A 25,644-nucleotide genomic window follows, 5' to 3' on the forward strand; every position below is an offset into this window, starting at 1 on the left:
CATTGGAAGTGATTGAACAAAAAATATTTGCAGCCAAAATTGGAACACTAAAATGAAAGTTAAAAAAAAACATAACATCTATAAAATTGAAGCTGATAAATAGGTTCTCTCTCCTCGTCTCCTGATTGGATGAAATTAGTGACCCACCTGAAAACGTCTTAACAACAAATATCTCTTACAGCATTATTAATTCAATATTATTTTGGATTAAACATTGTTTACGTCTTATTTTGTTTGTGGAATAGTGTGACCCTGTAAAGTAAGTCAGTCGATCATACATCAGTTACTTACAAAACATTAAAGGTAAAGTTGATTCTAAGTCTATTTGAACATCATTGCATCCATAAAACAGAGGACTCACCTGAAGACACCACAGCCTGGGTGGATGATACAATCAATGGAGTAGTCTCTGAAACACAAGAGAGACACATAATGTTTGAGTAAAATCATGTGTATTGATCTGCACTTGAGGAACTCTTTACCTGTTGACTGGAGCTTATAGAATGAGTGGTAACACGCAATGTTGCATTTTATTAAATCATTGCTTTAAGACACACACACACACACACACACACACACACACACACACACACACACACACACACACACACCCGCACACACATCCAAGAAGACATGGTGGATTTCATACTGATCTTCATTGGGAAATGTTACAGGTATATCACACACAATGCTAACTCTTACAAACACGATATCTGCATTTCTATTTTATCAATAATAAATATATTAAACAGTCTCTCACCCTGGTTGTCCTCTACTTCATCTGAAACTATGTGAAATATTAGATTATTCATAAGTATAACACACACACACACACACACACACACACACACACACACACACACACACACTTGTGTTGTATGTAATGTTGTCTTTGTTGTATTTGTATTTGTAATTACAGAACCCCCTTGAAAATTAGATGCTACATCTGAGCTGACATTTCAATACATTAAAAACTGAATTTAACAAAGCGCTTAACAACAAAACTACACTACACTACTACTACTACTACTACTACTACTACTACTACTACTACTACTACTACTACTACTACTACTACTACTACTACCACTACCACTACTACCACTACTACCACTACTACTACTAGCTGGTTACCTCATGCATTAAACTGCACTAAAGACAGAAAAATCTCACCTTTTTCTTCTGCAAGCGAGTCAACAGAATCCTGTTGATCACAATCATGTTATTTCATATCATACCTGAGTGCTATTGAACAATGTTATGTCTTGTATGGTATTGATACAGTCGTGGATTTCAATCTGAAACCTTCTACCTGAGATGTACAAACACACTGTCCACCTGTATGAACATTACTGTGAGTCACCTGTGTGTCTCTCTGACCACAGGAGACTGGACAGTTACACTGTGACAACAGACTCTTACCTGAGCTGGTGGAGGTGCTGTCATCACATGGTTATATGAAAAATAAAGAAAAGGATATCTAAGAATGAAGACAAAACAAACTTGATAGTGGACAAACTCAATGATGTACACAGGTCATGTTGATGTTATTGTTACTGTGGTGTCACAAAAACCTTTAAAACATGTTTTAATCAGAAACATAATAAGGAAAACTAATAACCACCTAACTAAATGAAACTAATTGCTAAAAGTATTTCAGAATTTCATCTTCCTTTGTAGTCAATGAGTGTAACGGAGATGAGTGGATTATTATAAATAACTGACGATAGTGTTTACTTATTTTGTTAGTGGAATAGTGTGACCCTGTAAAGTAAGTCAGTCAACAGACTAACCAACCACACACATCACTTACATGTGTAAACATATACACAGTAACGTCTATTTTAATATCATTACATCCATAAAACAGAGGACTCACCTGAAGACACCACCACACACACCACAGTGTTGGTGGATGATGGAATGAATGGAGTATTCTCTGAAACACGAGAGACACACTTCATGTTTGAGTAAAATCATGTGTATTGATCTGCACTTGAGGAACTCTTTACCTGTTGACTGGAGCTTATAGAATGAGTGGTAACACCTCAGCAATATTGCATTATAGTAAGTGCTTGCTTTAACAGACACACACACACACACACACACACACACACACACACACACACACACACACACACACACACACACACACACACACACACACACACACACACACACACAGAATCCTCATTGGGAAATGTTACAGGTATATTACACACAATGTTAACTCTTACAAACTCAATATCTACATTTGATCATTAATCAATATATTGAAGTTACTTACCTGTTAACGCCTCTTCTTCATCTGAATCAATAGTAAATATTAGATTACACACGCAGTCATATGTCATGTGCATGCAAATAAATCCAGATATATTGCTAAAACAAAAGTCTTTACAGTCTGACTTTAACCTGGTTCAAAACTGGCTTCATAATAACAAACTCTTACTGAATAATCATCAACTATGGTGTTTGGTTCACATTATAGTCATGCAATCAATAACAGACTAACTCAATGTTGTACACAGTCACAGGTCATGTTCATGTTATTATTCATGTCATGTTACACCACCAGCCAAGTCTCCTTTAAAATGTTTAAATCACAAACATCAGAAGATGCTACATTTAAATTAAATACATATTCAATACTATTCTATATTAACATGTACATTTAATCCTGGAGTCCAAAATGCTTCAGTTTTCTCATTTTCAATTAAAGGTGGTGTATGTGATATTTCTTTGTTAAAATAAGTGTTAAATAGCTCTATATTCTGACAGTAATCATTGCTACAGTGTGTCTGGGGTTCTCCCTGTCTCTCCAGCTTCTTTAGTAAACAGAAAATACATTTTCAGATCTGGATATAATTGTCATCCAATCAGGAGAAGTCAAACGGGACACATGATAAGTGTTGAAACCAAATATTGAGCAGCCAATATTGGAACTGGAACACTACTAATTTGAAGCTAATAAATGTTTTATTTTTTTCTTCCAAATGGATTAAATTGGTGACCCACCTGAAAACTTCCAAATAAAGAATAGCACTTAGAGCACCATTAAATCCATGAATGACTGAACATTGTTTATATCTTATTTTGTTTGTGGAATAGTGTGACCCTGTAAAGTAGGTCAACGAACCAAACAACCACACTTCCGTCATATATTTTAAAAGATGTAAACCGTAAAGTAGATTCTAAGTCTGCTTGAAAATCAGTTCATCCATAAAATAAAGGACTCACCCATAGGCTGCCTGAGTGAAGTCAGCTGTTGGGGTGAATCAATTGTAGTCACTGAAACACAAGAGAGTCACTTAGTCAGTAAAATCACGTGTTTATCTGCACTTGAGGAACTCTACCGTGTAATAACACACACACACACACACACACACACACACACACACACACACACACACACACACACACACACACACACACACACACACACACACACACACACACACACACACACTTACCTCCTGGACCAGTATTACTAGAGTTCGGTGTGGATTGTTGTAGTGTAGGCCTAACTGTAGTGAGACAGTGTTTAGTCAATGTGGAGGCACTAATCATTTTGATATTCACATTGTTAACATTATAGATATATAGATGGATTCATATGTCAAATATAGATTCAAAATATAGATGAGTTAACAAATCAGTTCAAGACTTACACCACTTCCTGAACGGAGAAGAAATCTCCTCCCTCCACTTCCAACAGACAAATCCCAGTATTGCTGCCACCAGTAGAATAATAAATGCAATAAATCCTCGTTGACTAGTTGGTTGATCCTCAGTGGGAATGTCATCCTCTGAAAGACAATGGCCATGTTTCCCAAACGAAAATGAGCTCATGCGCAGCCTAGAAGCTGCGTAAGAGCCTCCACGCACATGCGCAGTAGCAACCCCGCCACGATCTATCTTCATTAGTGGCAGCTGTGTGTGCTCTACGTGGCATCTAAACTGGCTTCAGGAGGCACCATCGTCGTAGGTTCTCATTACGTGTGTGCTAAAACTACATTCGCGAGACAGCATAGACGTAAAGACCTCCTGGACGAAGTCTACGTAAAGCCGACGTAAACTACGTAGTGCTGTCTGCCGCTACACTGCAGTTTAAACACCCTTTGCGAAAGTGAAATGGATCATAAAAATACCAGAGCCAACTGTCAGATGTCCTGAAGCAGTCCACTCCAAATACAACTTTTGAATAATATATTTATGAATGAAATTACAGTGGTGAGTTGACATCTGCAAGTTAAATAAAACACTAAAGTGTCCCCATTATGCAAGTAAATTAAATATACTTAAAATACCAAAAGTAAAGGTATGCAGAATGTCCCATTTCCCAAATTTAATATGTATTAAAATCTTTTGAAAATAGCAGATCTACAAGCTTGTGAGGCGTTGTGAGCTTGTAGATCTGCTATTTTCAAAAGATTTTTTAACCGTTCATAAACATGGCGAGCGCAAGAGCTGTCACTTTGTGAGAGGAACTGGGGACTTTAATCATAACGTTTAACTATAAAACTTCGAAATTAAGGAAACATGCTCAGCATCATTTATATACCTTTAGTTAACTTGGCTTATGCTTAATATTTTTATCAGATGATCGGATCATCCGTGAGAGTACAATTTGTAAACTTCGGGTTCATGCATAGAGGACCAAGCAGCGCAGCCTGTTATAGGAGGAACTGCTGCGCTGGTTCTCTGTGTAGCCCCCACACTCAAATTAGCGAGAAATTGCGTGCAAAAGACCTGGCTATAGAGCTCAGGCTTATTGGCATGACTGGTAACGTGTCGTGCTGGCAAGTGGGAGCTTCGGGTTCAATCCCACCTCACTGCTTAACTATATATGCATGAATCCGGTATTTATAAATTCTAGCAAATTAGATCATCTCATAAAAGGTGACAGAGCCAACTGTCAGATGTCATGAAGCAGTCCACTCTAAATACAACGTTTGAATATATTTATGCATTAAATTACATCTACAAGCTTAAGAGGCGTTGTGAGCTTGCAATCTGCTATTTTAAAATTATATTTATACATATTAAACTTGGGAAATGGGACATTCTGCGTCCTTTTTTTAAAATATATATTTTTTGCCTTTATTTGGACAGGACAATAGACTGACAGGAAAAGGGGAGAGAGACATAGTAAAGGTCGGCGGTACTAGGAGTCGAACCCGCGACAGTTATCTTAATGGATTCCCCAATTGTATGATATGCGCCTAGACCGCTAGGCTAGTGGACGACCCATACTGAACGCTGTTACTTTTGGTAGTATTATCTTTTTTCATATACATTTATATCTTGCAGACGTCAGCTGTCACTTTGTGAGGGGAACTGGGGTCTTACGTCCTTTAGTTAACTTGGCTTGCTTAATATTTTTATCAGATGATCAGATCAGAGATCATTCGTGAGAGTACAGTACAATCTGTAAACTTCGGGTTCATGCATAGAGGACGCTCACCCTACCCAAAAAAAAAAAGATCTGCAAGCTGTCGTTACGCACCGGCCCGGCCGCAATATATATATATATATATATGTATATATATATATATATGTATATATATATATATATATATATATATATATATATATATATATATATATATATGTGTATATATATATATATATATATATATATATATATATATATATATATATATATACATACACATATATAAATTAAATGTGTGTGTGTGTGTGTGTGTGTGTGTGTGTGTGTGTGTGTGTGTGTGTGTGTGTGTGTGTGTGTGTGGTCGGTCGGTCGGTCGGGTCTTTTCATAGATCTATTTCGCTACGATGGGTGTTACTACCGCCCCAGGGCGCTAGTAACAAACTGCTTCGTAGGACAGCAATGCAGGGCTACGCCTCTCGCAGAAGTAGGAGGAGAGTAGGATACGCCATTCTGTCTCCCAAATGTAGTTTTACAGACACGTAACGCCGTGGACGTGGGAACCCATAGCACGTTGGGCACAACCAGCTGCTACTAATCAGGGTTGCCAGATCTGATGGACAGTTTCCAGCTCAAGCACAACTTAAAACCAGCCCAATTCAATAAACAGCCCTCCTTAATTCGGTTATTTCTTTAATTATGCGTAGTCCGGTGACATGATCGAGGCTAATAATAACCCGCCAAATATGTTAATTTTAAAATTTAATTTGATTTAATTTAATAATTACATTTGGGCTTGTTTTTAACTTAACAAGCCCAAATTTGATGTGCCCGTCCAAGGCTATTTATTCCAGCCCAATGAGTTTTAAAATAGCCCAATCTGGCAACACTGCTACTAATGGGAGTCTCAGCTGTGTAGGAGGCTCTTACGCAAGCTGCAGAGGCAACGCATGACCTGAAATCTACGTGCCTGCTAGGGTACTGCGCAGACTGTGTGGACACACGTAAGACCCATCGTAGAACCTGCGCAGATGCTCAACGCAGCATCTCTACGAATCTCTTTAGGAAACGCGGCCAATGACATTGACACAACTGTTGTTATTATATTGTCGTTGTTATTTGTTGTTGTTACATTATAAAATGAAATCAAGCAAATCAATGGTGGTGTTAAAATGGTTCGAGGCACTGTCCGGTGGCCCAAGCCTAGATTTGTTTGATTCAAAGCTTTGATTCCTCCGTGACACAGGCACAAAGACAGACATGGGAAACACCTGAGATGCCTTCTTACAGCCAAGGGTTCGAGGCTTAGCAAAAGGTTTTTACTGTAGCTGCCAGAGCACTAAATGAGGACATGGACCAAAAAAAGAAAAACAATGGTACTGACAATGGCAAGGTTTCCCAAAGCGATCCTGCGTAGGGACTTACGTGCGGTCCTTACGAAGGCTCCGCTACGAAGGCTGGCTTACGTTACGGGTGTTTCCCAAAACCGCACGTAAGAGCCTCTCTCCACACAGGCTACGCAGTACGTTAGCATGCACATAAGGTCGGAGCTGTCCTATCAATCGATGCCAGACTAACCGATTGTTCCACGGAGTTTGCTGTAACAAGTGGGATTGTACTCGGCCCAACAATAAAATAATGCTGAAAATTGACACGCTTTAAGTGCTGGTGGTAACTTTGACAGCACAATACCCTTGTTTTAACTCTATGACTTCCTCTTTCTATATCAATGTACGCTATAATATGAAGATAGACAGTGGTGTACTGTGGATGTTTTAACTAATCGTGCGCTACGTCAGGCATGCGTACACACGTTGAAATAACCAATTTGATATGTAGGGCTATTTATTAACCCACAATCGAATGTTATTCTATTTAATTTACTTACTTGTTGTGAGCTTGTAGATCTGCTATTTTCAATAGATTTTTATGCTTCAGGACATCTAACAGTAGGCTACGTCTTCATTGTATTTATTTATTTACTTCATCTACAGCTGATTTAGTCATACACAAAAATGTTGGCAGGGCCTTGATGCCTGATTTATACTGAACATAGCCGATCAACAAGACCAGCTATTTTTGGAGAGTGTCACCCGAGCGCAACCAAACATAAAATGACTAGTCTTAGTTCTACTGGATCTCTTCTCCACTAGATCCCTCACTGACATTTTAGTCTAGTTTTTATCTGTCTACGAAATTGTCAATAGAGTCAGTTTTAGGCATCTTTTCTTTTTTCCTTTTTTCGTCAGTGAAAAAAGGTAGTCGACGAAAGATTTTCGTCATAGTTTTCTCGTCAACTTTCAAAGTCAGCAGATAGTCGGCAGATCGCTGTTCAGTTCACACTACACAACTCTCTTTAACCCTAACCACAGAATGTTATGCTGACTGAATACCATTTTACAGTGTGACAGAGGTTCCTCGAGGTGTTGAAGAGTGATGGGAAATGTTCATTACCTGATTTGGCACTGTGTGTCTCAACAGTGTGGTTGATGTGTGGTAGGTGAACTCTACAGGTCACATAACCCCCTTGCTTCACCGTCACATTCCTCTGGACAACATAACAGTGATCTGAAGGTTCTGTCACTGAGGGTTCAGCAGTGATGTTGTTACCATCACTGTCCAGCCAAGACATCTCAGGTTCAGGAAACCAGCACCCAGAATCACATCTCCAAGATAAGAATTTGCCTTTTATTCCAAGAAACGTCATCTTTAGCTGAGATACAGCCCCTGCAAATCAAATACAAATTATTAGATATCTATCAATCAATATATCTATCTATACCTAATTCCTGTGTTGGATATAGAACAGAACGAGCATGTAACACTGCTTCAGTCTTGTAAGAGTTACAATTACATGATATTTTATTAATTCACATTATGCTCCGGAGCTCTCATTTTCTCATCCATCACCAGTTTAATGAAAGCTATTTTGCCTTGTTATTTGTTGTTTTCTCATCCATGTTTTGAACAGTAAATCTTACCAACAAGGAGCTGGATCTCACTGCTCCTGTCTGGACCTGGAACCAAACACGTGTACTTCCCCTCGTCAGAGAGCTGCACCCTGGTCAGCTTCAGGGAGACGTTACCATGAGACAACTCTTCTTCAGGAAACAGGGACGTCCTGTCGATGTACAGTGGGTTCAGAGCCACATCGTTCACATGTCCGTCTTGGAGCATGTGCACATACTGTGGCTTCAGGTCAGGTCTGGTCCACTCCACCGTCTCCTTCTTCATGTCGACAGGTGGTTCAATGTGACATGGAAGGATGACATCATCTCCCACTTTGGCCATCACGGGCTGAGATGACCCTATGACCCGAGATGTTCCTTAAAACAAAACAAAATGTGTAGTGATATTAAAGAGGTGGTGCCATGGTGCACTTTTTCTGTTTTTCATGTGTCTATGAGGTTGATAGAACTTCATTAAGCCCCCTGGTGGTGTTTTTATGGTGGACAATTTTGAGTTTCTACCTGGAGGCTGAGACCTTGAGGGTCAAACGTGCCAATAGAAAAACAGCCCTTTAGTAACATAGTAAATATCATATCATTATCATAACACAACAGGTGTGGGCATGAGGAGGAGGAGGGACTAGGACAGGTGGGTGGTGCTAAGGTGGTGAAGGAGGTGCTAAGGTGAGAAGTAGGTATACTTAATGAACTGGAGGCGTGTCCACACAAAAACATAATTTTAACAATTTCTGTACACTTTTTTGTAAAAAATCTTCCTCCTGGTATAACCATAATACCTGATGATTATGTTTTAGGGGGGGGCGGGGGAATCACTGAAAATCATGGCACCCCGTCTTTAAAGTTTTTTTTGTACAATGACTTTGCCAGTGTTACAACAGAGAGAGGTTTCACATGCCAGAGAGAAATCACTTTTCAACTACATGATTTACCTTAGCAACCAGGCTGTTTGACCCTAGAAACTAAATATAAGCACACTTAAAACTCAATACATCTCTTAACACTACTAATACTTAAGTTAACACTATCAACACTCGTAACACTAGAAATGAGGGTAACCACGTATACCAAGGGTGTTGTAATAAGAATAAATTAACAGTCCTTAGCTTATTATGGTAATAACACTATATATTATAAGTGTCAAAAATAATATTGTAGACATGTTTGGTGCTAGATTATAAGACATTTATAAGCGCTTATAAGAAACTTAAAAGCCTTATGAGTTCATTAAAATTGTTTAAAATAGCATTACAAACACATTCATTAACTAATGCACTTCCATTTGTGTCTGCTGCTTTTTTTTATCACTTCCAATTTCACTTGTTTATCATGTATTCCGCAGGTGTTAGAGGTATTCAAAATTTGCTTGAGTAAAAGTACAAAAGTATTGGCGTGAAAATATACTTAAAGTACTAAAAGTAAAAGTACTCATGTATGCAAAATATTCCATTTCACTTTTCACTGAAAATAGCAGATCTACAAGCTCACAATGCGTTGCAAAGTGATGCGTTGTGAGCTTGTAGATCTGCTATTTTCAAACATGTAAGTAGTGCTGGTCCAGAGCGTTAGTGAGTTCCCTCTAACTACTCTGCTCATAGAGCCAACATTACACTGCCGTAAGAGGTCTCCGTCTTTAGTAAAAAGAAATAAACTAAACTACCTCACTATTCACTGAAACAACGGCTGTTTTGTGTTGTTGAGACTTATTCTCCAGGGTGGGAAGCCTCTCAGCACCCCACCTTCTCTGTATAATACACTATGGGTAGAAAATAAAATATGTCCGTCAGATGGAAATTATTTGTATTTACTCCACTGCGCCCCTTACAGATCTGGTCAATATACATTACCATTGAGCAGATCTGTAGGGGGCGCAGGTGAGTAAAATAAAATACATTCCGTCTCGAGGACACATTATATTTTCTGCCCATAAAGTGTATTCTACAGAGAAGGTGAATATAAAGTGTATTATAAAGAGAAGGTCGGGTGCTGAGAGGCCTCCCACCCTGGAGAATAGACTTTCAACAACACAAAACAGCTAGACTTAGTTAAAGACTACCACCACTTTGCCCTGAAATGTCACCAGTGAAGCCCGTATTTCTCCAAACATGTACAAATGCTAAATATAAGGTGCTTTAGCTTTAATGATATCTATTAGGAAAGCCACCAGACAAGCCCTTCTGGGTTTGTTTGGTCTTTCCGGCTCATCATGTTTTGATTTAGATTTTAGTTTCTTTCAATTTTAAAGTATTGTTCTTTTTCCATTTATCTTTTTATCATATGTTTTAAAAATGTATGTGCAAATAAACTAAACCAAACTAAACAATGGTTTTCAGTTTCCAAACACTGGCTTATCTTCTCATGGTGATAATGGTCAAATATTCTGACAAAGACTCACTTATCACTTCCATCCACTTCTCTGGTGACTCTCCACGACCAGAGATGTTACAATTGTAGAATCCTTCATCAGACTTGATAACATGGTGGATGGTCATCTGTCCTGTAGACTCTGTTCTGATGAAGGATCCGTTTAGATAGAAACCAGCTGGGAGGTCAGAGGATGGATTACCAGATGTCTTGTCTTTGTACAGGCAGCGGAATGTGACTTTATCTCCCTCTGGCACAGGAAGTACAGGACTCTGTAGGATCACATCTAGAACCAACATGTTGATGAAGTTATGAACATGTGATGTTTGGTTGTTCCTCAAGCTGTTATTTAAATTAGACCACAACTGTAGTCTTCATTATCCAATCAAAATCAATCACGTCTATCTACTATCTATGTATCTACTACTATATTAGCACAGGGTGAAACATATATAATAACAGAGGTACATATTAATAATTCCACCTACACAGCTGTCATTCAGTCGTGCTGATAGACAGTATAACACAATGAGCTCCAGTGTGATATTGATGTTATAATAAGTTCTACTGTAAATAAAATGAGAACTCAACATCCAGAAACAACATTTAATCCTCATTGACAGCAGAAGAATTTTGGTACTTTTTTCTGTTTAAGATTTTTCATTACTAAAATGATATCTCTAGTGTTTTTACTGAACTGTTGGATTCATGGACAGAAACACATCATTTTAGCTCTTAAATGTGTCATTATAGTGGTTGTACCAGAGATCGTGATGTTGATGGACCGGCTGCGTTCTGACTCAGACTGACACCAGTAAACTCCATTGTCTGCTTGATACAGGGTCCTGACGCAGGAAACTCCTACACAATCACAATGAAAAGAAAAACATCTTATTACAATATGAGAAGTTATGAAGTTGTCATTTCACCAACTAAAAGTCTGTACTGTCTCTCACACTCACTGTGTTTGGGCTATCGGGTCGGTCTCTGGCCTAAAATTATGGGGCCTAAAATTAAGGCCCAGGCCTTAATTTTAGACCCGTTGAAAAGTCTATTGGGGTCTGGCTTTCAGACAGAAGTGTGAATGACATTTGCTTGAGTTGTCAGATGTTGTTGTTTTTTCAGTTTGGGGAGCCCTCCTGAACCAAACTGTTCATAGGTTCCCTACCTATGTTGAATAAACTTATTATAAGTCGCTTTGGATAAAAGCGTCTGCTAAATGACTGTAATGTAATGTAATGTTCTGCTGCAGCTACATACTTAATGTGATACTGTATATCCTCCCTGAATCCTGTCTGTCTGTCTGTCTGTCTGTCTGTCTGTCTGTCTGTCTGTCTGTCTGTCTGTCTGTCTGTCTGTCTGTCTGTCTGTCTGTCTGTCTGTCTGTCCCTCCATACCTTCAGTAGATCCCCATTCACTGCCACAGGTTCCACCGTCTTCAGTCTTATTGCTCTCTCTTCTCACAGTCCATCCCACTACAGGATGATGATCGTCTTCACAGCTCAGTGAGATGGACTCACTGGGAAAGAAGTCTGATCTGTCAGGATTGACTTTCAGAGACACTGGAAGGAAGGAAGGAAGGAAGGAAGAAAGGAAGAAAGGAAGGAAGGAAGAAAACATTAGTTAAAAGAACAGATCTGTTGACAATCTTTTTCATCTTTTAGTTGTTATGAGAAACCAACTTTAGTTTTGTGTTACATATTACATAACTACAGACTGCTGTTTTTAAATAATGCATTAAATTAATCACCCACTGAGAATCACTAATTCTATGTATCAATATGATTGAATACAATCACACGATTGCAGATCCATGTTTCTTATGTTAATGTAGTGGGTTGAGCTTTAGCTGGTTGCCCCTAGCAACGCAACGCCCCCCCGTAATCACCAGGCTGATTAATATGCAGCTTTACGCGGCCGCTAGTTAGTTGACGTTTGTCAGTTTGCCTGGTTGTGGGTTGTGTGCGGGAGCGTCTGGTTTAAGCGTCTGGTTTAAGGTAGCCTACAGTATGTAACTACAGTATGCGTGTTAACTGTGTGTTTATGTGTGAGCTTATCAAAACTTAATGTTGTCCTAATGTAACTCTGCAGGTGCTCACTGCTCCCCCCTCCCGACCTGTTTATCAATTTATAGAGGTAACTATAGGGCAGTCGCACTGCGCACATTGTAGTTTTTGTCTTGATCAGGTTATTATTATGTCCTTTTGTTTTGTTAGGAGAAGCTCTGTTTGCCTCTGCTGTTTTTGTCCTTGTTTCTTTAGTTATTATTACTTTGGGTATTTGATTTAGGTTTATTTGTGTTTGTTTGTTGGTGTGCAAACCAGCTGTTGCGTAACAAATGCATATCATAAACTGAGGTATAAACTGAGGTATCTACTGGTGGTCATAGTTGTGGTCCAGACAGGTGCTGTAGTATTGGGGTTTGTTTTATCTTTAGTGCATGATATCCTGCTGCTTGCATTCTCATTATTTTGAAGAACTCAGTGTTGTGTGAATTAACATGTTCTCTTGTGTCTTACTGTGTGTGTGTGTGTGTGTGTGTGTGTGTGTGTGTGTGTGTGTGTGTGTGTGTGTGTGTGTGTGTGTGTGTGTGTGTGTGTGTGTGTGTGTGTGTGTGTGTGTGTGTGTGCGCGCCAGAAGACACTCAAAGAGCTCTTTACCTTTCAGTCTATAACTGTAGTGTAGGTCAAAGGTCATACAATCAAAATGTATTTAGCCCTGAATTCCTTGTAAAATGACACAACTCACTATTTACACCTAACTAGGGTTTCTTCATGTGATAAACATGTATCATGATGATTTTTATATTACATGTCAATTAGCTATAATTGGCTTCCACATTTAGTGAGAGAGGCCTTTCTTAACAAATGCCAAAAATCATGAACACATGATTGTCCTATTTCCCCAATTAGAATCACAATTGAAAGTATTTAGAAATGTTCACAGGTGTGTGTGCATGATCCATGTTTTAAGTAGGACTTTAAAAGACATAAGTTAGACTCTCTCTCATGTCAGCAGGTAGATTGATCCAGATAACCTTTTTATAAATACCTCAGAGGAGGTGGGCATAGAGACCATGAAGTGGTTTATACACAGGGGTCATATAAACATGTCCGTACACAGACAAACGTGTCCGTGGCACATTGTGTATTTTGGTTATAATGTGTACATAATCTATCCTAAATATTCACCTTTTTTTTAAATAATTCGTTTGAATGATTTTGGTGACTCGTAAAGTGTCGGGATGACTTAATGCTCATTAATATGTTGCAGGACATTTGTTGTGTTGGTATCCGTACATGATAGCATGAGGTGAGGATACAAGACAACACAGACAGCTTGAAATACCCGCTTACCCCAAATGTTAACTAGGTGTCCGGAGTGTTTGTGTAATGTATTAGTAAATATTTATCAAAAATAAGTGTTTTTAATCCCGTTTGTGGCCGATTCTGTAGGAAGTTTCCAATGGGCTGCAGTAAAGGGGCGCATCTGGTGAAAGCCAGAATTACACTCAATGTAAAGAGGAGGGGAAAATGGCATTCGGCCACAAACAGGATTAAAACACTTCTTTATTGAAGAATATGGACTAATACATTACACAAATACACCGGACACCTAGTTAATATTTGGGGCAAGCGGGTAAGCACGTTATATTTAACATTTGTACATGTTTGGAGAAATACGGGCTTTGGAGCTGACATTTCAGGGCAATCTGGGGGGGTGGTCGACTCTCGTAGAGATATAAAATGTCAAAATTGATAATTTTTTTTAAAAAAATAATAAAAATAAACATCTACGAGAGTCTTTATCTAAGGCTACAAAACACTGTTTCGGTGAATAGTGAAGTGGTTGTGTTTATGTTTTACTAAACACGGAGACCTCGCACAGCAGTGTAATAATGTTAGGCCTGCAGAGCGCAACAAGTTACAACAACTTATTATAAGTTATATATTATAAGGTAATTAACCTATACCTGATATCACCGGCGTGTTGTAACAGCTCCATATGACCAATAACATGTAGAGATCAATCACCATCATGATTTAACAGTATAAAGATTAACTTAAGTTATGCTCAACAACAATAAGCTCCTTCGTTAAATCAAGGAGTGTGAATAAAAAATACTTTCGATTTCGATCACAGCTGAGTTCTGCTGGCAACAATAAGACTTCCGGTGGACGGTCTCTTCAGAATAAGAGTACCCTCAAGAGTAAACAGAAAACTATTCTCGCTCTCTTGCTCTCACGTTGCTTCTGTTTACAAGCGCACCAGTCTGTGTCGCCAGATTTCGCGAGAGAAACAAGCAACCAGCTCTATGAAAACGAGCCAAAAAGAAGCCACACGAGAGCTTTAAACCTATATCATGACTATATGCATCTACAAGCTCACAACGCGTCGCATGTGAGCTTGTAGATCTGAAAATGTGAAAAGGGTGGAATATTTTAAAAACTGTTTTTAACAACACAAATCGTGTATGGGGGTCCCTGACACAACATATGTGTGATCTGCAGACAAACACAACATTCAAACATCGGGACATGACAATATTCGAGAACCACTGGTTTTAACAACATTTAGAAACAAGCCCAAAAAAAACGCAACTAGTACCATTATAGTTACATTCAACTTTGCAGGAAAACAAGCCCAAAGTAGCTTATAATAAACAGACATGGCAACTGTGAGACAGGAAGTGAAATAAACCAATCACGTCTTTATTATTCTGGAGTTGGAGTAAAGTTTATGACGCGTCAGCGTAATCTTATATATGAGAGTGACGACGCTAGCGTTGACTCCCATCGTAAGAATGGAATGCGGACATGCTCGTTCTGTCTCAATTAGATAGTTCCAATGTTTGGAACTATAGCCCATAGCGGACCGCTCAAAGCGTGTCATGACTCTCTCTCCCTATAGATGGGTTTCCGCGCGACGTCATCACAGAGCAGAGTGTGCATTCTGCGCATGCGGGAGGTAGAACGACCCGGAAGTGCCATTCACTCTATTGTTATTTTCGGGATTTAGATAGGCATAATGCTGCTATTATAGGCAGAATAGGCATAATGCTGCTATTATATACAGACAGATCCAACTTCCGACAAATCATTTTTATTGAGTAAAGAAGATATTACAAACTGCATCATTTAATCTACTTTCATTAAACCCGGTGAAGACCATTTATTTTATCAATGTACAGTGGCCAGAGATGCTGCGGGTAATAGCGCCCTCTACAGGCTCTTCCCTCCACTGCGCGCGCATCATCCTCAATGTTTACAAACGGGAAACCCATCTATGGGTTAGGGTTATGTAGCACCCACTGACAGATTCGATGAAAAACATGTTCGTCCCTGGGTGGATTCGAACCACACAAAACTTTCGGTTATCAGCCGAACGCGCTAACCGGTTGCGCCACAGAGACTGTGCATACCGTTGGAACTTCTGACTACTATTCTTCCAGAGCATTAGTTACTTCTCTCTAACGTCCTGCCAGGCGCTCTGAATTCCACTGCCCTGCCCTGCCAACTGTATTAATAATACTACTTCACTATTCACCTAAACAAAGTCTGTTTAGTGTTGTTGAAAGTCTATTCTCCAGGGTGGGAAGCCTCTCAGTACCTCACCTTCTCTGTATAATACACTTTATGGGCAGATAATAAATGATTTTAATTACTCCACTGCGCCCCCTACAGATCTGGTCAATGTAAATTACCATTGAGCAGATCTGTAGGGAGCGCAGTGGAGTACATTAAATAAGTTGCAGGGCAGTGGAATTATTGTTCTATAAGCTTCGCATGGCAGAGCGTTAGAGAGAAGTCACTAACGCTCTGGACCAGGACTACCTCCTGACCCACACACAACACTGGTGTAAAGTAACTAAGTACATTTACTCAAGGGTATTTCTGCTTTTACTTCTACTCCACTACATCGCAGAGGCAAATATTGTACTTTTACTCCACTACAATTATTTGAAAACTTTAATGAACAGAGTATTTCTGGTGGTATTGATACTTTTTACTTAAATGAAATATGTGAGTACTTCTTCCACCACTGGTTTTTAATCATGTGACCTCCTGACCTCCAGACAATGTGATTATTAGACGAACAACATTATGATTTATTCTCATGTACCTGTAGGATCACAAGATGTTACATTAAACATTTTATGTTTTTATTCTAAAGTTGTTAAATTATGTCAACTTGTGTGCATCCTGTTGCACTTCCACTGTTTCAGCGACAGAGGGCGCCGAATGACAAGCAGAGGGTAGGTCAAACCCTACAGTCTGACAACAAGGAATCTACAAGTTCTGTTTAACTGTCTGTCTGTCTGTCTGTCTGTCTGTCTGTCTGTCTGTCTGTCTGTCTGTCTGTCTGTCTGTCTGTCTGTCTGTCTGTGTGTGTGTGTGTGTGTGTGTGTGTGTGTGTGTGTGTGTGTGTGTGTGTGTGTGTGTGTGTGTGTGTGTGTGTGTGTGTGTGTGTGTGTGTGTGTGTGTCTCTCTCTCTCTCTCTCTCTCTCTCTCTCTCTCTCTCTCTCTCTCTCTCTCTCTCTCTCTCTCTCTCTCTTTCTCTCTCGTGTGTGTGTGTGTGTGTGTGTGTGTGTGTGTGTGTGTGTGTGTGTGTGTGTGTGTGTGTGTGTGTGTGTGTGTGTGTGTGTGTGTGTGTGTGTGTGTGTGTGTGTGTGTGTGTGTGTGTGTGTGTGTGTGTGCGTGTTTGTCACATCCAGCTGCACTGTGAAACACTGAGTTGTAATTGTGCTTTATGTCTCTGTGTGAGTTAAATGAACACTGAGGATTTGACTGTGTGCTGGGAAAAAAAACCTTAATGTTAATGTATCCATTTGTATGTGTGTGGTCACTGTTTTACATAACTGGTCCATTCGGTTCTATTCGTACCCTAAAATATTTAATTTTACATGACAAACAAGTTCAGTTGGAAGTGATTAAACTAAAACAATTAGCAGGCTGGATTCTGGAACACTATAAAACTGAAGCTGATAAATGGTCTTTTTGCATGGGGTTTGTTCTCTCTCCTGATTGGATGAGATGCGTATCCCCACAGTGGTGGAAAGTAAGTAAGTACATTTACTCTGTACTTAAGTACAATTTTGAGGTATTTTTTTCACTTTATGGAGTATTTCCAATGTTTTATACTTTTACAAATATTGTACTTTTTACTCCACTTCAATTATTTGAAAACTTTAGTTACTTTTTAGATTTAGATTTCTATTACTAAAAATACATTAACCACTTAAGCTCTATATAGTTTTGGCTATTTGAAAATAGCAGATCTACAAGCTCACAAAATGCATCGTGATGCGACTTGTTTTGTGCAATTTGCAAAGTAACTTTTTACTAAAGTTTTCTAATAGCCTACTTGTAGTATAGGCTAGGCTAAAGAGTACAGTATTTCCCACTGAGATGTAATGGAGTAGAACTTAGAAGTATTAAGTATCGAAAAAAGAAAAAGAAAAAAAAGTAGGCTATACCTCAACATTGTAAGTACAATACTTGAGTAAATGTACTTAGTTACTTTACACCACCTCTTGCCTGAGCGGTAGAAATGCGGCCTCCTCCCACATGGGAATAATTTACGGAGTGTTTCTTTAATCCTATAAATTAATCTAATGATGTAATGATTCTCTGTTTGTTTTATAGAACATTATTATGACCGTTTGAGATGTTGATCAACTTATTACATTAAATCATATAAATCAATGCTATAAAAGTTATCCAGGAAAAAATAGAGAAACCAACAACAACAACAATAATAATAATAATAATAATAATAATAATAATAATAATAATAATAATAATAATAATGGACAATTGGGATTTAGTTATGAAATGTTTATATTATTTCAAAGTGGGTGACTGCAATTTCATTGAATTACAAATATTGATAGATAGTTTTTATGCTCATAAAACTGCCCACAGAGAAGACTTGCATAATGTTAAAATGTTCGTCTTTATATAATGCAAACAAGCTCCTCTTTTACATATCTTATCTTATGGCCTCATTGTCTTTTTGATGTGGAAAAAAAATCAGTTAATTTTGTAGAAATGGGCGTTAAGCTAAGTTCAAAGATAAAACACATTTTCAGTGACTTGAAATACACACGCACGCACGCGTTGCACAGACGTACACACCACGCACACGCACACACACACACACACACACACACGCACGCACGCGCGCGCGCGCGCACACACACGCACGCACGCACGCACGCACGCACGCACGCACGCACGCGCGCACACACACACACACACACACACACACACACACACACACACACACACACACACACACACACACACACACACACACACACACACATACATACACACTATTTATGAGTGTTTGAATCGTCCAGACTGATCAGAATCATTAGATGGTTGTGGCTATTTATAACTTGGTCAATTCAACAGTTTTTCTTTTTTAATACAGGCTACAGATGACAGTTTGGTTCTGAAACAATTAATTTATTATTATTATTATTATTATTAATAATATTAATTTGTATTTATTTATTTACATCATTATTATTATTATTATTATTATTATTGTATGTTTTAATTAACATTTAATAGGCTACAGATGACAGTCTGGTTCTGAAACAGGAGGGACCCCCTCCTCACAATGATGTAAATGTATTGACCCTGATACTGCGGACCCCCATCTCAGGCCATCTGAAGATATGTTGTGCCAGGCTAGGCAGGGGCAGGGGGACCCCCATAAAAATGTTTTTTTTTTAAATAGCCGATGTAGGTTATAGCCTAAAAGCTGATGTATTGTTGTAACCCCAGCCCTCACGGACCCCTGGCCTGGGTTGTTGGGTCCCCGGAAGGACCTATAGGCTAATAATAGCCTATACTATCATGTCGTCTCTGTCGGGTGGAAACCAAAACTGTTTATTTTTCAGAATTCAAATTAGAACGCCTTAATTGCTTCACGCCGCGTTTAGAGCTTGTAGTTCTGCTACTTTTGAATCTTTACTTTACTGGAGTATTTTCCATTTCAGTACTTGTAAAAGGCAAATATTGTACTCTTACTTTACTCCACTACAATTATTGTAAAACTATAGTTAGGCCTAGTTACTTTGTGGATTTAGATTATTATTACAAAACACACATTAACCACTTCAGCCCTATATACATTTCGGCCATTTGAAAATAGCAGATCTACAAGCTCACAATGTGTCTGATGAGAGGCATTGTGAGCTTGTACAGTAGATCGGCTATTTTCAAGAGATCGTATACATTTTGAACGTGTGAAACAAATGGGACATTCTGCATAGTGAGGAGGCTACTTTCACGTTTGGTACTTTAAGTACATTTTTATACCAATACTTGCGTACTTTTACTCAAGTAAATTTGGAATACCTTACTTTTACTTGTAACAGAGTACTTCTACATTTGAGTACTTTTTCCACCACTGGAAAAAGCATACATAGTTATATATAATATGGAGATAAGAGGTTTCTGACAGACAGCAGCGACATGTGTTCTGGACTCAGGTGTTAAATCTAACAGCTGTTTGACAGACAGTTGACTTTATTAACGGACAATTAGGCAGAAACGACCGTCCTACGTCCTACTATAGACACAGCATCCAGGGCATTTTGAGCTTCTAGATCTGCTATTTTTGGCAAAGGGATTTGGTGTAGAGAGAGCAGACCAAGTCCTGGTTTGACGCCGGTCACCTAAGTTTATAGGGTTTAAAGGAGTAGGCCTAGTTCACAAAAAAATAACATAGTTTCGATTTTTTTGTTTTTGTCATATTTCTGAGCCAATAATTTGATGACCGGCGGAGTCAACTCAAAGAGTCTGAGCAGCCACCTGACATCGAATTATTGGCTTAGGAATTCACAGTACAGTGAATATATTAGCAAAGTGATTATAGTGTGTATTACAAGTATAGGCTAATAAAGCGTGATATTTGAAAACGGTGTCTAACTACCTGAAACAGAACAGTATATAAGAGTGATTGATTTGACAAAATGTGTTTAGGCCTAAACTTTAGGCCACTGAGCGTTTGGTTCAGAGAGTGGGGTATCGGGTTTTAGACATTCAGAAAAATTGTCCTGGGGTGAGCATTCCGGGAAAATAGGCAATCTACAATCTCACAACGCGTAGCGATGCATTGTGAGCTTGTTGATCGGCTCTTTTAGGACGAACAGATTTGGTATACAGGGGGAAAAAAAGAGGGGGCCTATAGAGCCCATGGGGGACTCCAGTTAACAAAGTATACTGTAGGGCAGGGGTCTTCAACCTTTTCAGGCCAAGGACCCCCTAGCTGAGAGAGAGATGAAGCAGGGACCCCCTCTATATTGTAAAAAATTGTGTTTCAGATTAAACTTTTTTTGTTTACTTGGTTTGTTTACACCTACCTCTTTAGCCAAACATAGCCGATCTACAAGCTCACAACGCCTCGCAGCGCGAGGCGTTGTGAGCTTGTAGATCGGCTATTTTTGGCTTCAGTTTTCCTCAGAAAAGGGATGCTAGGTTTCAAGTGGTTAAGGTAAAAAAGTAAATCATATCACACAAAGATTTGGCGGACCCCCTGTAGTAACTCTGAGGACCACCTAGGGGTCCCGGACCCCCTGTTGAAGACCTCTGCTGTAGGGTTTTAAGTGGTTCAAAACTTCAGCATGTTTGATTATGTTTGTGAAATAAACAGAGGGTAACATGCCAAACATGTTAGTGCTTGAACGTGCTACACTTGTTACACAATGATGAACATTTCTGATCCTCATGGATGGTACTGTATGGAGCAGATGAGGGGTGTGCATTACAGTGTCTAGAGAGTACCGACCAGCGTTGCCATGTCTGCTTATTACAAGGGACTTTGGGCTTGTTTTTCTGTAAAGTTGCTTGTAAATATTGGTAGTTGCGGGTTGCTGTTTTTTTGGGCTTGTGCAGTTGCTTATTTGGGCTTTCTTCCTATAATGTTGTTTAAGACAGTGTTTCTCAAATATTTTCATGTCAAGGACCCCCAAATTAATATCCATTTGTCCACGGACCCCCCATCTGAAAATATTTTGTGCCAGGGACCCCGATATAAGTTGTTGTTTTTCTAGATTTTTTTGTGAAAATAGCAGATCTACAAACTCACAACGCGTCGCAGCTATTTTCAAAAAGTGTGTGTGTGTGTGTGTGTGTGTGTGTGTGTGTGTGTGTGTGTGTGTGTGTGTGTGTGTGTGTGTGTGTGTGTTAGATTCAACAGAGATTACATGTCTTTTCCACAATTGCTAAAACACATTTCTTGAAACCTTAACCCCGTTTTTCTCAAACCTTTAAAAACACAAAACCAAATCTTCAAACCACATTCATCAAAACCCCCGGAATCTTCTGTCAACAATCTAACAATCACCTTAAAACCATGTAATCAAAGCCAAAGTTAAAGCCAGTTAATAACACTACAGAGCATTACTTGATCATAGGCTAGGCCAATGGTTCTCAAACTGTTTCATGTCAAGGACCCCCAAATTGACATTTATTAGCCCGCGGACCCCCATTTGAAAAGATAAGCAGGGGACCCCCATAAGAAGATTTTTACGGCTCTCTAGCAGTGATTCTCTACCATTTTAATTTCAAGGACCCCCAGACACATTAGGCTACGGACCCCCATTTAATGGCATTTATGTCTCTGGGACCCCAATTTATTTTTTAAAATCTATATTAATTTAACTCAGAGAGTGTACAAATAGAACCAAATGGACCCTAACGGGTCCATTTGGTTCTATTTGTACACTCTCTGAGTTACAGACCCATAAGGGTCCATTTGGTTCCTGCATCATTTAGCTGGGGACCCCCTGGAACCCCCTGGAACCCCCTCAAGTACCCCTGGGGGTCCCCGGACCCCACTTTGAGAACCAATGGGCTAGGCCTACTGCAGTGTCACACAAAAGTATCAGAAGAAGCAGATCTACAAGCTCAAAACGGGACACAAAGCAAGCTTTTGAGCTTGTAGATCTGCTACTTTTGAGGTTTTTGAATTTGAATCCTGAAAAATACCAGTTTTGGACATATTTCCACCCGACAGAGACGATATAGACAGCATGTTATGTTATTCAGACAATAGGTTGGTGTGTTGACCTATAACATCCCATATAGTTTATAGCTTAAATGTATATGTTTTAAATGATACGTTTATGATATTATATTGTTTAGACCATATGCAGGGTCCGGGATCAACAACCTCTTTGACATGAAGTGCCATGTTTTCATGTTCTTGATAGTCAGTGTGTGTCATTATGAGTTTAATTATGACATCAACATGTTATATTGATCAAATGATTTTGATTGACCATATACTAACCTTTATTTATTTTCTTCTTCCTTTGTAATATTTTATTTCAGGATTATTATTATTATTATTATTATTATTATTACACTTATTATTAATATTATTATTATTATTACAATAACCCACCTATCTCACAGACTGCCTCCCCAGTCAAAGTTTTGACTGAAAGTTTTGACTGAAAGTTTTGACTGAAAGTTTTGACTGAAAGTTTTGACTGAAAGTTTTGACTGAAAGTTTTGACTGAAAGTTTCTTCTTTTTTTTTCTTTTTTTAAAAATTTAAAATAAAAACCTCTCTCTCACACTTGCAGTGGTGGAAAAAGTACCAAAAGCATTGACATCAAAATAATTTAAGTACCAAAAGTAAAAGTACTAAAATGTTTGAAAATAGCAGATCTACAAGCTCACAACACATTGCGTTGCAACGCCTTGTGAGCTTTATGTAAATCTGCTATTTTCAAACAGCCTAGGTATAAAATAGGGCTAAGGTGGTTAATGTATGTTTTATAATGTAATAATTTATATCTGCAAATTAACAAGTAACTAAAGTTTTCAAATAATTGTAGTGGAGTAAAAGTACAATATTTGCCTGTAGAAGTAAAAGTATTGACAATTGGAAATACATTGTCAAAATACCTCAAAATTGTACTTAAGTATCCTACAGTACCTGAGTAAATGTACTTAGTTACTTTACACCACTGCACTGCACCTGTGCCAGTGCGTCAGTGGATTGGTCCAAATGTCAGGAATCAAAGTTTTTTTTGGGAAGGATCAAGACGTGATTGGCTTGTTTGGCTTTCCGCCCCGCCCCCTTCACAAGTGCAGTTGTAAACAGAGCAGCAACATGAGAGAGAGAGTTGTGAGATCTGTGAGATTTGTCTGAGAAGGAGATTAATTTTCGTTTTGCGTCATGTTATCTTTATCAAATGGATCCCATAGCCCATTCCCAGTAAGAAAAAGAGTGGTGGAGATGAAAGGACAATAAGTGTCGTCTGTCCTGACTGTGGAAGAGTCTGTTTCAAAATGACTGATATATTCGGGGTCATACCTGGTTCCCCGGGTTCTATGTTCCCCACTAAGGTTAGGGTTAGCCCCTTTCGGGACCCTGTTTACCTTTTTTGTATTTGGGAAGGCGGTATACCAGGGTCCCTTGTTGGTTAGAACACGCTCTCTCGTACCGGCGGCTACCACTGTCTGGTGTCGGGCGTACAGCTCGTCGCTTAGAAGTTGCAGAGATTTCTCAAAGGTACCAACAAGAGCAATACTAACACGCGAGAAAGCGGCATCAAAAAGCGGGGATCGGCGATGCCGTTTAACATTTTTAATAATTTAGTAAACCTTAAGCTCCTTTCTCACACTCTGCTCCACTGCCCATGTTCCGCCTCCCCGCGGTGACTGACAAGCTGCGCGTCCTACGTTACTGCCTCTGATTGGCGAGCTCCTACACGCTTGCATGACAATCACAACGCGGGGAGGCGGGACATGGGAAGTGGAGCTGCAGGAGCAGAGTGTGAGAAAGGAGCTTAAGGTTTACTAAATTATTAAAAATGTTAAACGGCATCGCCGATCCCCGCTTTTTGATGCCGCTTTCTCGCGTGTTAGTATTGCTCTTGTTGGTACCTTTGAGAAATCTCTGCAACTTCTAAGCGACGAGCTGTACGCCCGACACCAGACAGTGGTAGCCGCCGGTACGAGAGAGCGTGTTCTAACCAACAAGGGACCCTGGTATACCGCCTTCCCAAATACAAAAAAGGTAAACAGGGTCCCGAAAGGGGCTAAGGTTAGGGTTAGGGTTAGGTTAGGTCCTATGTTCCCCGCTCTCCCTAGGAAAGCGGGGAACATAGGACCCGGGGAACGTACGGTCCCATATATTCAAAGCCCCCAAATATGTTGCTGCAGTCAAAGTAAGTTAACACACAACACTGATTCTTCTCAACACATGGGGTTCTCTGGAATACTTTAGACCAGTGGTTTTCAACCCTTTCCACAGTTGGACATAACTGATATAATATTGAGTTATTTGTATGTTCTTAGGGATTATTATGTTCTCATCAGCCTGTAACAAGCTGTAAACATTTAGCTCATAACATGATGCAAAAAGGTATAGGCTATTCTATATGGCTGCATGCAGTGGTGGAAAATAACTAAGTACATTTACTCAAGTACTGTACTTAAGTAAAGTTTTGAGGTACCTTTACTTTACAGGAGTACTCCCAATTTTCAGTACTTTTACTTCTACTCAACTACAACTCAGAGGCAAATATTGTACTTTTACTCCACTACAATTATTTGAAAACTTGAGTTACTTGTTACTTTGTAGATTTTGATTATTGTTACAAAACATACATTAACCACTTCAGCCCTATATACATTTCGGCCATTTGAAAATAGCAGATCTACAAGCTCACAATGTGACGCATTGTGAGCTTGTAGATCTGCTATTTTCAAAAGATTGTTTATATATTTGAAAACTTGAAATGGGACATAATGCATAATGAGTACTTAAGTACATTTTGATGCCAATACTTTTGTACTTTTACTCAAGTACATTTTGAATTCCGTACTTTTACTTGTAACAAATGGAGTACTTTTTCCACCACTGGCTGAATGTTTAGCTGTAA

General features: G+C 39.1%; 1 protein-coding gene across 2 annotated transcripts in view; it reads right to left on the reverse strand.

The window, feature by feature from the left end:
* LOC308101238 (uncharacterized protein) overlaps positions 1-14,820 on the reverse strand; it is a 29,841-nt gene extending 15,021 nt beyond the window's left edge. Inside the window, exons 1-14 of one of the 2 annotated variants that reach the window (XM_080450633.1) lie at positions 14,699-14,820; positions 12,123-12,287; positions 11,488-11,586; positions 10,757-11,011; positions 8,377-8,721; positions 7,850-8,122; positions 3,672-3,809; positions 3,474-3,527; positions 3,241-3,291; positions 2,288-2,308; positions 1,880-1,939; positions 1,423-1,439; positions 1,174-1,204; positions 362-409 (exon numbers count right to left, since the gene is read on the reverse strand). In XM_080450633.1, coding sequence (XP_080306759.1) covers positions 362-409; positions 1,174-1,204; positions 1,423-1,439; positions 1,880-1,939; positions 2,288-2,308; positions 3,241-3,291; positions 3,474-3,527; positions 3,672-3,809; positions 7,850-8,122; positions 8,377-8,721; positions 10,757-11,011; positions 11,488-11,586; positions 12,123-12,287; positions 14,699-14,765 — 1,624 coding nt within the window. In that variant the 5' untranslated portion in view covers positions 14,766-14,820. The remainder of the gene's footprint in view (positions 1-361; positions 410-1,173; positions 1,205-1,422; positions 1,440-1,879; positions 1,940-2,287; positions 2,309-3,240; positions 3,292-3,473; positions 3,528-3,671; positions 3,810-7,849; positions 8,123-8,376; positions 8,722-10,756; positions 11,012-11,487; positions 11,587-12,122; positions 12,288-14,698) is intronic. The other variant, XM_080450634.1, reaches the window with a different exon arrangement.
* Between the last annotated feature and the right edge of the window lie 10,824 nt (positions 14,821-25,644).

The sequence above is a fragment of the Gymnoscopelus braueri genome, assembly GCF_963280865.1.
Source record: "Gymnoscopelus braueri genome assembly, chromosome: 15".
In the NCBI taxonomy this organism is placed as follows: Eukaryota; Metazoa; Chordata; class Actinopteri; order Myctophiformes; family Myctophidae; genus Gymnoscopelus; species Gymnoscopelus braueri.